Below are 15,600 nucleotides of genomic sequence, written 5' to 3' on the forward strand. Positions count from 1 at the left end.
TTCTGCCCCATATTTCTGAAATCCTCCACCAGGCGCAGCTCCGTATGAGCCACAAAATAATTGAAAACAAAAAACGGAGGAAAACGCAACGGAATATAAATGTTCACGCAAACACAGATCCAAGTAACAAAATGACTTGATATTTCATTAATTAATACATCAACAGAAACCAGAGGAGGAAAAAAACCATGTCTACTTGTCTGGCGTCACAGATGCAGAACACTGGCTCATTAGCCTTAAGTACTTCAACCAAGAAATGCTATTTATTCCATATAAAATAATGATTCACTTTGGAGATGCAGGGATTCAAATCACTGCTAAAATCCATGGTGATGAGAGAACAAAGGGGAAGGAAACAACAATATTTACAAACAAAAGAGCTGCCAAATACACAAATTGCATTACAAACAAAGTTACATGATTCACACGAGATACCAAGTCCATGCTCAGGAATGGGGCAAATGTGTCACTCCCAGGATAGTTACCCTCAATTGCACCAGAGTTTGGCACATGGCACCTCTGCCAGTTTCGACAGACCATATCCTCCTCCATAGCGACGCAGCAGTTTGGGTACAGTACCTTTATGAAAGTCCACATAGACCACCAGCTACATGCTGCCTTCTTTCTTGCTTTGTAGCCCAATTGAGGGCATTTTGGATGTTTATTCACAGAGGGACGTTACAAAGGGGCAAACTGCCACCAGGCATTTCTGATTTACCATTCTCAATACCAATACATTGATCTCCCAGGCTTCTCAATGGATACCTGAGTCTCTGTGCAGGTAGATTTCTATGGGTTATCGCAATCACCTGGACTCTGCTGCTTCTGTCTGCCACGCCTGTCACATTACATGCAGCTGTTATCCGTGTAACTCTAATGCACATCACTCTCTATACAGGGACCCAGCACACATGGATAGGCAGCTACCTTGCTGGCTGAGAGTAATGAGAGTCTCAGTGCCGTTGGCAGCCTATCCCTACCCCACACAGCTCACAGCTTCTCTGCCTGGGGCAAAGGGGTAGGAGGGAGAATCTCTGGTTTCAGGGGGCCAGAGGCACAACGCCAGCCCTACGTGCAGCCAATTTATTATAATCATTTAGTGGCAGGTTTTGTGTCTGTAGCCACACTTCCTGGCATATAAATAACGAACTTACTTTACACGTTTATTAGAGAGCACTGACATATTCTGTAGCGCTGCACAGTGGCTACAAACCACCAGTAGTATGACCGAGGGCCACAGGAGCTGCTCTGTGCAACACACCCTGAATTAAAGGGGCAATACGGGTGCCCTATAACTGCCCTCAGGATAATACTCCAAAGTGACTGGCTACCTTCCCTTCTGATAGATTGCAAGCTCCTGTGAGCATCCCCCCAATGCCTGTATTACCCCCACTTATGTCAGTTCAGTGCTCACCCTCTGTACAGCGCCACAGACTATGTTGGTGTATTATGTAAATAAGCCTGCCGTGGTGTAGGTGCAGTGCTAATAAACTTTGAAGCCATGCTGTTCACTATTTACCCCTAGAGGGTACTGCTTGGGGTTGTTTCCTGTTTATGTCCAAGTATGAGTGCAGGGTCAGAGACAAGTGTTTACTAAATAAAGTACACGCAGGAATTGTATGTGTCTGTACCTGTGACACGTGGCAGCTGGGATTGTATGTGTCTGTACCCGTGACACGTGACGCAGGGATTGTATGTGTCTGTACCTGTGACACGTGGAAGCTGGTATTGTATGTGTCTGTACCCGTGACACGTGATGCAGGAATTGTATGTGTCTGTACCTGTGACACGTGGCAGCTGGGATTGTATGTGTCTGTACCCGTGACACGTGGCAGCTGGGATTGTATGTGTCTGTACCCGTGACACATGACGCAGGGATTTTATGTGTCTGTACCTGTGACACGTGGCAGCTGGGACCTCACCTCAACACTACAACTACGTCACCTGGAATGTTCACTGTGAGGAGAAAAGGCGGGAAACTGCTCTCTCATCTGATTGGCTGCTAACACTGGCACAGAGACTGCCTGGCAAGTTACACAGCTGTATGCAAATCACTGAGCTGTATGCCAATCACAGAAATCCATGCAAATCAAAGAGCTGTATGCCAATCACAGAGCTCAATGCAAATCACAGAGCTGTATACCAATCACAGTACTCCATGCAAATCACAGAGCTGTATACCAATCACAGCGCTCCATGCAAATTGCACAGCTGCATGTAATCATAGCGCTGCACCATGCAAACCCAACTCCCGTTAACGGGACAACAGGACACTAATGTTCTGTAGTAAAGCCTGTAAAGTGTCTCATCACCATAGCAACCAGTAGAATGTTCTGCTGATGTAGCCATAAAGTGCAGGAAATGTCTGAGCGTCACAGAGACATCCCCCCGCCTCCGAAATGATAAAACCCCAGTAATGTGTATCTATCTAAAGTGCAGGGTGTGTGAGTGTGTCTAAAGTGCAAGGAATGTGAGTGTGTCAGAGACCCCAACAATGTGTGTCTAAAGTACAAGGAGTGTGAGTGTGTCACAGAGACCCCAACAATGTGTGTCTAAAGTGCAGGGTGTGTGAGTGTGTCACAGAGACCTCCAGTAATGTGTGTCTAAATTGCAGGGAGTGTGAGTGTGTCATAGAGAACCCCAGAAATGTGTGTCTAAAGTACAGAGAGTGTGAGTGTGTCACATAGACCCCAACAATGTGTATGTATTAAGTGCAGTTTGTTTTGTACAACAATTACATTGGAACAAGGAGAGCGCCTGCAGAGGATGACACATCCGTGCGGCACACAGAGGTAAAAGCACAGCATTCTAATTTGGATGATGGATTGAACACCTGTCTCAATGGAAATTATCTCAAACCTCGGCCGGGAACCTCCACCGCACACTTGGCTAAACTTGGCAGGAAATGTTCCGACCTCTGTGAACTTCCCATAATAATTGATTATTGTGCGTACAATTGGGTCTGTCACTGGTCACAGCTCTAGGACGCCGTGATGGACACGTGACACCCCTGTGTACGGCTAATGCCCAAACGTCCTAACTCTTTCTGTGTGTCGGGACTTTTCAGAACTCTACTGATCTGTGCTGTTAAAGAGTTACACTCAGAAAACCCCAGTACAGATTAAATGTTACCAATTATATATATATATATAATTCGGGGCATGTTTGTATGTATGTGAGCATGAATGTCTATGTATAAGTGTATGTGAGTATGAATGTCTAGGTATAAGTGTGTGCCCATGAATGTCTATGTATAAGTGTGTGTGAGTATGAATGTCTATGTATAAGTGTGTATGCGCATGAATGTCTAAGTCAAAGCCTTTAAATGTACAAGCATGAATGTGTAAGTGTTTTTGTGTTAGCATAGATGTGTTTGACCGTATATGTTTAAGTGGTGTGAGATGGAGTATTTGTTAGCATGAGTGTGTAAGTGTTTGTGTTAGCATGGATGTGTATGTGTTGTGTTTGTGTATGAGCATGAATATGTATATATAAGTGGTGTTAGAGGGAGTGTGTATTAGAATGAGTGTGTACGTGTGTTAGTGAGTATGTGTATGTATTAGCACTTGATTATGTGTTAGTATGTGTAAATTTGTGTGAATGTGTGCAAGGATGTATGTTTCAAAGGGCAAAGGAGGCACAGGCAAGATGTTTGGGGACAATGGTGGCACAGTGTTTGGGGGGTTAGAATGGCACTGATAAGTGCCAACAGGGCTTTATTTACACAGAAGAATTGAATCTGCCTGTAGATTAACCCTATTCTGTCCATCTAGTCTGGCCGTTTCTCCTGCTTTAAAGACTCTTAATCAGTCGTTGGTCTCGTCTTAGATTCAGGAGCCATATGCCTATCCCATGCGTGTTTAATCCCCTCACTGTATTAACTTCCACCAATGTATTTTTACTAAACTAATCCAGTGTGATCATTTTGTTTCTCGTGGATTTTTAACAACACTTTCTTTATTGTGTTCCCAGGGTTAGGGCCACATTCATATTTACTGTCAGTGCTATGAGTCTTGATATGATCAATTAAAACAGTTTTTTTTATTATTATTATGTACGTATTTTGTGTCTTCCCATAAATCCAAACCGCTTTATTAACTAGTTCCCCATGAGTCATCTCGGGTAGAGTCCTCGTGAATACGCCAGCGAGCTTTTTATAGAGGCATTACCCATTAAAGAAAAAGTACAGCTGACTCATCATTTTTATATCCCCGCCATAAATTTACGTAAGTAAGAGAGATTTAGTTTTTAATCTCCGTGCTAAAAAATTTATCAGAACGGAAAGATTGGAATAAAACGCGTAACGAGCCAATCAAGAATTAAATCGACAGAATGTGTAATTAAGGAAAAAGTGAAAACTTAAACGAAGCCCAACGTGTGACAAGTATTGTTAGGGCGGCCTCGATCTTTAGCGGAAGCCATTGTATTCGCCAATCGTGTAAAAAGAATGTGTTATTAGTATTTCGTGAGTGATATTAATTACCGCGTCGGCAGACATAGGGGATCGGCTTAATGAGATAATTGTTGGCTGTCTTGTTTATGACGTATGGTTAATATTTTAGGTTCTTTTGAAAGATGGATTGCTGCTTTAATGTTTTTGTTTAAAAAGTAAATCATCTCAAGGAATAACAACCACTCGCTCAGTTATACAATTAAAAGAACAGCCCCCTGGGTTCTCTTCTGTTGGGGATCATACGTAGGTTTCATGAAGAATTGGATGGCTGTTCCAGAGCCTAAAATCTCCGACTGGGTCTAAACCTGTAAAAGCCTGTTCTGATATTCTATGGAACCTTTGTGGGATTTTAAGTTGTGGGTAAAGGATCTGAACTAATCACTAATCATTCATTTCCTTGTGATTCTGAGGACATGACAAGGCGATGAGCAGAAGCATTATCACATCGGAGGCACCAGGCTGCCCAGATATAACCCTGTCCACCGTGTTATCCAACGTCTCATTCATACGTGAAGTATCAGCTCTCAAAATTTACTGTTTCAAAATTGAAAGATCATTTAAGGGGGAAAATAAATGCTTTTTACTCCCAGTAGTTGCATAATATGAGTTCAGAGAACATCTGCTTAGTTTAGTCGATTTCACCTCCAATGTTAGTTGAATAACTTGAATTAAATATATAGAATGTATTTATTTTTTTATAAATACAAATATTAAACTATACTGGAGCATGATCCACGTGTTTCTTTATGATAGGATCATACTGGTGAAATTGTGTAACTCTGCTAGCACCCTGATTGCTCACCAGTAAATATATATATGTATGTATAGATATATATATGTATCTGTGTGTATGTATTTGTATGTTTATATATGTGTGTTTATTTAGCAGTTAGCTGTGTGAGGATGATTGTCTTCCTAAGCATGCGTATTTTTGCTCCGGAGGAAGCTCCATTATTTGGATCTCCCTTCTTTATCCCTCTGGTCACACTTGAGCTATAGTTAGCAAATTGATAAGGTTCCACTGTTAAGCTTTATTACCAATGACATGAGCCTATGACACTTTATAAAAAGATGTAATCCAGAACAATCTCTAGGTAATTAACACCTAGATAAACAAACATAAATTTCTATATTGCATTTATTTAGACTACCACTCAAATATGCGTGAACCATGCTTTTTTAATTAAAAGATAAATCTATGTGACACTTCGCCTCAAACTTAATTATTCAGCATAGTATAATAAAAAATCGGACCCATTAAACTTGTCTTGCTCTGTATGCCTGTATTAACAGCAAAACAGTTCAGTCTCGGTCATTTAAATTTCCTCTTGTCTCGCTCTTTGTGTGCGCCTCTGCGATTTTTATACGGCTAGCAACACCAACAGGTGACGGGTAGCAGGGCTTATAAAAAGCTCGCGGTCTGGGAAGATATTTCCCCTCTCTGTATCGGGATGTGCTTGTGGGTTGTGGTGGTGTTAGCTTAGGACGAGGCTCAGTACGTTCGTATCTATGGTCCACCCTCAACGAGTGTCCTGCGGAATAAATAAAAGCGCTGTGCGGGCTTCCGAGTGCTCGTGGAAACTCGATCCTGGGATCACGCAAACTCGGAAATGTTACAATGTAGTAGGGGTGGTGGTGGGGGGGCATCTTAGTTAAAGAGCCCTGGAGACATGTGATAACACCCTGTTCACAATGCAGATGTTAAACTGAAAATGAAAGAATAAAAAAACTATTCCCCAATCAAATTAAATAGTGATGTTACCAGCTAAATATACTCCTGCAGAAATCCACAGTATTCGAAAATGTTTCGGTGCTAAATTATAATGTGTCTGTTAGATCCAGCATGTGTGTATTAGCAAAAGCAAGTGCTTCACAATCAAAGGTGCAATAATGCCGGGGAAATGCGAAAGTGGTTACCCATTCAACAGCTTCCACGACATTTTTAACAGCTGTTTAATAATCGATGTGAAAAGGCACTGAACGTTATACTTCCTCCAGACAGAAAATTGACCAGGCATGATGAGTGTGGCAGGTAATAAAAAAAAAAGGCAAAATCGGAGGAACTTCCCCGCCGCCCGTTGGAAAATCATCCGAACGTTCACCGAACTTGGTGATTGTGATGAAAGATTTTACTGAACTACGTTTAATAACGTCTTTCTGCGATAAGAGGGTACGACCTGCGCCAAAAACTGTAATTTTTTTACAGATATTTGGGTTAAACCCTTAAAGTGTTTGGATGTAGGGTATTGGTTACTAGCGGTAGGCATGATAAATCTGTTTGAATAGTGTTAGTAGCAAACATTCATTCATAATCATGGACTGGGATGGACTTTATGGATCTTTGAACCTAATTCTCCATCTTCCTACTTCTCCTAGTGTGTTCTGGTGCCATTGGATCATTATAGCTAACTATTCACATACATGTTCACTCGTGGCTTGATTACATGTAACAGAAAGCGAGGGACAATCTGGATATTTCTGCCACAGGGTCATATTAATAAAGTACAGTTTTTGTAACATTTCCACTGGTTTCTATGGTGATTACTCAACATTTAGAATGGCTGTAGGAAATAACTCGTTGGACGTTTTAGGGGATTCCATTGAATAAAGCCTAGACCAAATATTTGTAAAACGGAATTAACTGATCAATGCCTTTATCCTGATCGATTACTAAACGATCACAACATAATACATTAACTCTGTTCCCTGTACCTGCTTTATGCGTTTATCTATCAATGCAGCAACACGTGACACAGTCTACATACAATGCATGTTAATCATGGCTTTCTAGGAACTGGACTGTGGTGGTTTTCCATGTGACGACTTGCGCACAGGTAGCTAGGAAGCCTCTGTGCTCTTCAGAGTGATCAATACAGCTAATAGAAAGATTATGGAAAGTGATATGCCCCGATCGCCTAACAAGGATTGCCCTGTCAGACAAACTCTTCGATCAATTAACACTCAACATCGTTTGTATGTTTCATACAACAGAATGTAGAATCCCAGCCATGAAGAGTACGGATTTCAAAGACTTGGCCCATTCCACTCAATCAAGGAACTTTACTCGATTCACTTACCTTAAAACCACTCTTTCTCCCTCTCACAGGACAGAGAATGTCCATTGCTGTTTTATCTCGGCTGCTATTTCTCTACTTCATAGGATTTGTTCTGCTTCCTCGAATAAGGGTTCAGTCCCTACAAAACTTTTGTTTGCCATGAAGTGACTGATTTGCCTTATGGGTGTGTAAGCTGCTCTCTGATAAGAAACATAAGGTTCTTTGCGTGAGGACACAACCTAGAAACTGAAATAAGTAAGAAAGTCACAAATTTGTCATCTTAATGTGGAGTGTTAAATATAGTAAGAGATCTAACACCAGCCTTTAACCCGACAATGATGTCTGTTTGGTCTGTAGGACTGAAGACACCAATACGTATTCTGTAGAACATGGGCTACAACTAAAACATGGTGGCTAATTTCCTAAGTACCTTCCATCATTAGCTTATGCAGTAACACTAATCTCCTGGCTCAGCGGAAGGCATCAATTAGTTATACAGCAGGATTTAGTTTATAAATTGGAGATATTTGGGAAACATAGACTTTCACAGCAGATAAGAACTATTCGGCCCATCTGGTCTGTTTTTTTTTCTTTCTTTCTATAAAACCCTTAGCGGTAAATGCATTTTACAGGGAAGGCTCATATATATCCCGGCATTCACATGTCTTATGACGCAGGTCTTCTCAGTGTCTGGATGGCAGGGTATCCCTGATGGAGCACAGGAACTTCTGTCCCACCAAATCATTTAACATCCCTGACCTGGGAATGTAGCATCTTGACATCTTCAAACATGTTCTAGAAGCCAACCACCTAATAAGTGTAAGCTCACAAGAGCAGGACCCTTTTCTCCTTTAGTACTAATCTGTCTTAATTTACAAATAGTTCCAAATGGTTACACTTTTACTCCTGTTACCTGATATTCAAGCAATGTTTTCTCATCTGCAAATATTTTAATTACTATTAATTATCAGATTCCGTGTTGGTAGACAGAAATACCAAATATAATTAATGTTTTTGTACGCTCTTCAAGTAGTTTATCATCATTATCCAAACAAAGTACTAAACTTTTTCTATCTGATAGCGAGCAATTCTAGAGCAAAAAGCTGAAATCAGAAATAATCGTTTTTTAACACGTGGCCCATCGACTGTAAGATTTTTGGTATTTAATATTTAGAAGTACATATTAAACCCAATTACACACGCTATGATGATTTTCCACAGCCATATAATTAAGCTACCTATACAAACCGTGCCGTCTCGCGGACTGTGGCTTAACCAAATTACCGACAGAATGGTACATTAGACTCGCCTGGCTGTAAAAAAAAATGAATTTGTCCTTAAAATCATCAGGAAGGAGGAAAACATTTAGTTCAGAGGTAGAGGGGTTTATTGCGAAAACACTGGATAGAACCATACTGCTTCAAAGACATTTTATTTTAACAGCGGGGAAAAAAAGAGAAAAAAAACATTTTTAATACTTCTATACCAGAATAAAGTTCTGTCAACTGGTGATTTTTAATAAATAATAACCAATAACCTTTAAATACAAAGTTGTCTACTTGTTACAAGCATAGCGACAAGATCCTCTACTCTATCGATCTCCAATCTGTTCCGAGATGGAATTTTTTTCCGTGTAGGAATGTAGACGGTATTTTGACCAGAATCACACAACAGAAATTTACAGAGAAGAATCTTGACATGTTTAGATATGAGAAGCATGATAATATTCAGAAACTGACAATGCATCACTGCCGCCGTCACTTGTTTCTAATTCAAGTTACAAATGTCCTGGAAAAAAGTCTATGACTTGGGGGGGGGGCAAGGGGGGGGGACAGTAGCACCAGACTAAATGGGATCAACGCACACGCACGTCACGAGTAACGGGGAGATGTCTCCAGTGTCACAAACAGAATTATTGCCTGCCGTATCTGAAGATGTTTAGAGGACACGAAAAATACTGTAAGAGAGCAAAAAGTACAAGAAATGGAATGTTTTTTCTTTACGTTTTCTTGTTGTTTTTTTTTTTCTTCTCTTCGCTAAGATATAGAATGTGGCGCAAACACATGAAGCAAGCGACTGACACAGTCACCAAACACATAAGTGCAGTTCAAATCCTAAAGCTCACTACGATCAGTTTTCCTTAACAATACTTTTTTTTTTTCTCAAGGGTCATAGAAACGGTTGCATTTAGTTTTTTTGACTCGATTTAAGTAAGGCAGTGAGAACTATACTAGAAAATAAAAAAAATAAGCAGCTTTGCTCTCGGTACCAAGAGGGTCCATTAGATTGCAAGCTCCTGAAATTCCTTCCTCTCTTTTTTTTCTTCATTCAGGCAGCATCAGTACACCGTACCCTTTCATCGAGTCCTGCCCAGTCTCAGGGCAGAGGGTACGAAGAGTGTCTTAAGGCTGTTGGAGTGGGTCGAACCGAGCTCCCAGCCTACCAACGAAACGCTGACCTCCTCCTGAAAGGAAACGGTTAAACGTCCGTCCTGCTTGAAAGTAAACTAGGAGTCCAAACATTCTTTATGTAAGTCTAGTCTAGAGATGTAGAGCTGAGCTCTGTTGTTTAAACACTTCCTATGAAGTTATAAATCTAATCATTCGGAGGACCTGATTGTTAAAAAAAAATCTGTAAAAATACAGAATATGTTTAAGTTTCAAAAAAAAAACTAAATAAATAATGATTTGTCTCCCTTAATAGAGGCAAATAGCAGAAAGTCCAAGCACTTTGTCTGTTAACCTACGTTAACAAAGAAAAGCTACACTGGCCTGAAGATGTCCTACACCAGCGCCCTCTACAGATAAGGCCGGGTATTTGTCTTTAGCAATACTGTAATACAACTCATCTTCATAAAAAAAACCAAAACAATGAAATCAGTTATTTTTATATTGTGCATCGATGGAAAAGAAAAGAAAATGAAAAGGAGAAATAAATAAAAAAATCTCTGCCTTGTATAGAGCCCAACAGATCAATTGATTTGTTTGGCTGGGAAGGGAGGAAAGACACTGAAAAATGGAAATGACAATCTTTTTCTCGATCAGCTGTAGGTCAGTCCCGACTCCGGATTGCGAGCCATCTTAGATTTCTCCTATAGTGCTGTTGCAACACGGCTCGAATTGATTTTTTTCTATAATGACAGCTCCAGTCAGGCTGGCACCGTGGCAGCCTACCAACTCATCTCATTACAATGCTCGGATAATGAAAGCAGCTGGTGTCATATAATAAAGGTGTCTTCAACAATGAAAACACAGCCCCTCTATCTTCAAGGCAACATTTAATCATTTAGATAGTATCGTTTTTCTGATAAAAGCATTAACGAGGGACAAAGACCACTTCGCAGTTTCAAAGCGCTGACCTCCTCGCTACATTTTTATTAGCCCACTTTTCATGTTTCTTTTTTTTTTTTTGGAAGTCCTCGTTGCTGAATAACAGTTCTTCAGCCATTTTAAGGGGTCAGGTTTGTGTGTTTGACATTCATAAAATCTCCCGTAGAGTTCTGAGAATTTGTACGTAGTGAGAAATCTTCCGCCTTTTCTAGACGAGTCGTTCAACAAAATGCGTCAAATTATATTGTGATATACAAACGGAAACATTGTTTCTCTTCTTCCCACGTCTAGCCCTCTTGGGCCTTGTTTCCATCCATCGCAGGTTGAGCTGAGCGCCCAGCTTTGATGGTCAAAAGTTCTTCTGGATTTCCAGAAGGTTCTGAATCAATGCGGGAGCGCTTGAACCTACGGTCTGGATATTGACTATTATCGAAAGGCATTCGATGGACACAGAGTACGTGGGTCTTCAAATTTCCTTTCTGGGAGGCACTATACGGGCAATATCTGCATTGGAAAGGCCTTTGACCTGAGGAAAAGACAGAAAAGAAAGTAGTTACAGACTAATGTAAACAGCTCCAAACACCTCGCTGCATCCGCCATCATATGGCCCCTACCTGTTCTCTACCTGTCAATGTAACGCTTGGGGTCAGCACTACACGTACTTATTCTGCTTTTGCAGACATTAACATTTTATGGTCAGAGACCTTGATCTAAACATTTGTAAATGAGGCGGACATATGGCTCATCCACCAGGTTCGACTCTTATTGCGCCAATTCTCTCAGGGCAAAGTTGGAAACTGAACACAGTCCCGACTCCTCCGTTTGATTTTAACTATGCGTGGGGGAAAAACAGACAAGAAAACAAGAATGTATTATTTCTATATATATATATTTCTACTATAACCTGTTTTATGTTACATGTACTGGTGATAAAACTTGATATATATATACATAATTACCTTTAAATAAGGTCTATCATGAAAAAAGGTTCTGATTTGGAATGTTGCCAGTGGTCTGTGGTTTCTGTCGAATCTGTGGTTAAAAGGTAAGGGTCGCTTATGCCTGAACATTAGTCCTTCCTCCTTCTCATGGATGAAGAACCACACTGGGCTGATCTGTTACATTCACAGAGCTTAACTATATATAAAACCTATATTCACCAATAAGCTCATATATGTAACCGGAATAGTAATATCACTGTATATCTAGTCAGTTGGTTGTTTTCTAGAATCCTGGATGATAAATAGATCCGAGGAACCTGCCATGTCATAATGATATTGTCTATGTGTCTAGGACGTCTTACTACCGGTTTAGGTCAAAACCGCGTTTGTACTTTCAACTGATGTCCTCTGACTTTAGATATCCTGGGCACCCAGTGTTTCTGCCAAGTCATGTATATAAAGCACAGAGCTGCAATGATTTCTGTACGTTCCGACTTGACAATCAGGATCCAGAACCTGGGGATCCGTGTGCGGTGAAGTCTCTTAGTCCTCTAGGCACAAACGGCCATGTTTTTTTTTTTGAGTCTTTGAAATGCTGAGATTTCCCAACAGCTGTCTCGTTAATTGAAAGTTTTTAAAGTTAATTACCTTGTGACATGTTGATTTGTCAGACGCAGTGTCAAGATGCATCCGTCACATTGTATCCCTAACATGATACTATTTGCGGTGCCAATACGGTTTTTCGCTCAGTATGTTTTGAAAACACGTTTATGGTGACAACCATTTAGATTGTGCTAATTAGGTTTATATTGGCATAAATAATATAATTTATGTAAGCGCTCGTTTTGAACTTACCACATTATAAACACGGGGAAAAAAACATTTCTTCATATATTATTTTGGAATATTGGACTTTATCATTTTATTTCGCATAAAAAAACCCCAAAATCTAATTACTCATATTTTAAAAGTTATGTTTTTTTAATGTGATGTTTTTTAGTTTATTACTAGTGTCTGACAAGTAATTTAATAACATTTTGTAATTTAAATTCCATTTCATATTTAGAAATTCTCTTGTGTTTTTTTCTCTTCCTAATTTATTTGTGTAAATATTTCATAAAATCAGTCATAAGTGCAACTACCCTTAAATCAACTTAATTTTGACGGGAGATACAAAAATCAATAGTCATGCATTTTTACACTTAATATAAAAAAACAGTAAAGAAGATTTATTAATCTGGTTTACAGAATAGTGAATATAATCATAACTGCCTTTAGCGTTCATGTAAATTCTATCTGTGCTGTATACAGGTTCTGGAATCTATATTGGACCGCACTCTCTTTTTTTTTTATATATAATGTAGTGAATTCCTCAAAGTTGGCCCAGCTCTTGCCTGGGACCTGCTGAATTAGTGGTATTAATATAACGTATACATAATCTGTGATATATGTTTTCTGTATATGTTTGTATATACCAAACCATCAAGTTCTATAATACTTTTTAAAGAGAAAGTATAGAAAAACGCATTTATTAATATTTAGTGTTTATTGTTATATATATATATAAATTATACTGTATATATTTATATATATATATATATTCTGCTGGTGGCATTACATATTAACACATATACTGGTCTCTTCCGATGTATCATTTGGAACCGTGACCGTTTCTCTTTGAATAGCAGACGGTAACGGAGCCTCCTTGTTATCCAGACACTTTGGATTATCTCCATAACACATTTAACCTTCTCTGCCTCTTATTAATTTTGAGTCTTTTACCCTGCGATTCAAGATCCATAATCATATTTCTGCTTAATTCTTATCTGTTATCCTTGCAGTCCCCTGTTGTTAAAACGACCCTCCGCCGCCTCCCCCACCGTCCGCAGCAACTAACCCCAGGGTAAGCAACCTCTGAATATGTAGACTTCTTATGAGTAATTCAAACACGGCCCATTTGTTTCATTACCAAATTATTCGTGGTCTGTAATGATGTAACGTATATGAAACCCTAGAACGAGTGGGAATGGGCCACGGCAGATCATAATAAAACTACTCAGTTTGACCTAACAAAAATTTTTACAAATAACCATACAAATCTTCTGTCGATGTGACCTCGTGAAATTATACCAGGAAGCCTTCTGTCAGGTAAGGCAGGTATGCCCACCGTTCTCTACACCACAGGAATGCCCCCCCATACACACACACACACACACACACACACACACACTGGAGAGAACATGTAGCAGGGAGATGATGGTGCATTAGAAGAGCTAGCTGTGCTGTTGATCTCTAGTTGAATAGAAGAGAGATCCAGATCTGACAATATGATGGGGTCTCTGTCTCGCTCCACAACACGATCATGCCCATGGCCCCGTTAAGAGTAATTCATCACTTGTGGTCACCAATGAGCAGACAGGAGGACCTCCTTTCTATGTACTTTCCCTTATTAAACGGCACATGGTTTGGCAGAGAAATGGCTGCATTGGCTCAGCTCACTTGTAAACCTTGCACTGCGAGACTCCAATTGACTCGCGTCTGGAAGTCACAACTGATTCCAGCCGCCCCTATCCGCAGACAGCTGCATTCTTCTGCGGGGCCGACTTTTTACGACATTATGGAGTGGACGTATTTTTTATTAAGCCATAAAAGAATGATCCTCCGCTTTTCTGCTCCCCTGCTAAAGATTCTCTAAATTGAAAGGTGTCAGGATTGCTTTTTCTCCCTTCCTTTTTGGCATGATCCAGAATGGATGGCTGAGGAAATGACAGATGTCCGCAGCCAACCGCAATGAAGCATACTAAAGTTTCAGCCCGATCCATTCATTTCACTGCAGTCACATAAAGCAAAACAAATGTGCAGGGACTCCCATTATAAGGGAACATGGCAGGAATACTTTGTTTCATTATTTACTTGTTACAAAGGGGGTGATATTGTATCGCCGTGTAACCCCTTCATAGCCTGGTTGTTTACTGAACAACTTTCCTAGCTGTCAATACGCAATTTGAAAGTAAATTCGCTGGCCATATGGCCAGGTGGATGTAAGGGGCCTCAGAGGCATTGGCTAGCTATGGTGGGTAAATCGGCAAATCCACACGGGCCTCGTGGCTAGTGATAATTTTTCAATTTCAATGACTGCGACATCATAGACATTCATGATGGTAAAAAACATGCAGGTTTGGTTTCTCTTGAATAAAACTTTAAAGAAATACCTAGCTGGGATAATAATTGCTTGTAGATGACAAAGTATTTTGTGACAGCCACAAACATATGAGTAAATACTCCGCTCTGAATACCGTTGCCCGTTCCAGCTGGCCGGGGCAGCTCCCGCTTTGAGTTCTGTCCAAGCCCGTTAAACTGTGAAGCCGAATCTGATCTGAGCTGGACGACGAGCTGAAGGGGTTAAATAGGAAATGTATTAATCCACTTAGAACCAAATAATTCAAACTGTCTCTTATGTGCAATTGTCTCGTTTGGTTCCCAACCCAACATTTTTTTAGTCTAATAGGTGATGCATTTTTAATGCAAAATAAAATGCCAAATATCATAAAAGCTTTTAAGGGTATTTAGGGCCCCCGCCTCCTTTATATGCCATTTTAACAGGACATCTAAATTAAATATAAAGAGTTGGAAGTTGAAGTATTGCCGGATTTTTGACGGAGGATGTATAATTAAATATGGCAGCTCGTCTTAAATTACACTATTATCAGTTATTACTTATTATTAGTAATTATTAGTACCAATAACAGATCCGAGTATATCCATGGAATTCATCTTGTTACATACCATTTGTTAAAACGTAACTCATGATCAATGACGAC

The 15,600-nt window shown here is 40.0% G+C and overlaps 1 protein-coding gene across 1 annotated transcript in view; it reads right to left on the bottom strand.

Moving 5' to 3' along the window:
* Positions 1–11,125: 11,125 nt before the first annotated feature.
* LOC149299312 (zinc finger protein 536-like) overlaps positions 11,126–15,600 on the bottom strand; it is an 85,479-nt gene continuing 81,004 nt past the window's right edge. The window contains exon 4 of the mRNA XM_089486334.1: positions 11,126–11,364. Within this exon, the coding sequence (XP_089342460.1) occupies positions 11,126–11,364 (239 nt within the window). The remainder of the gene's footprint in view (positions 11,365–15,600) is intronic.

This window comes from Sceloporus occidentalis, unplaced genomic scaffold (assembly GCF_023333645.1).
Source record: "Sceloporus occidentalis isolate IW3139 unplaced genomic scaffold, rSceOcc1.0.p SCAF_29, whole genome shotgun sequence".
In the NCBI taxonomy this organism is placed as follows: domain Eukaryota; kingdom Metazoa; phylum Chordata; class Lepidosauria; order Squamata; family Phrynosomatidae; genus Sceloporus; species Sceloporus occidentalis.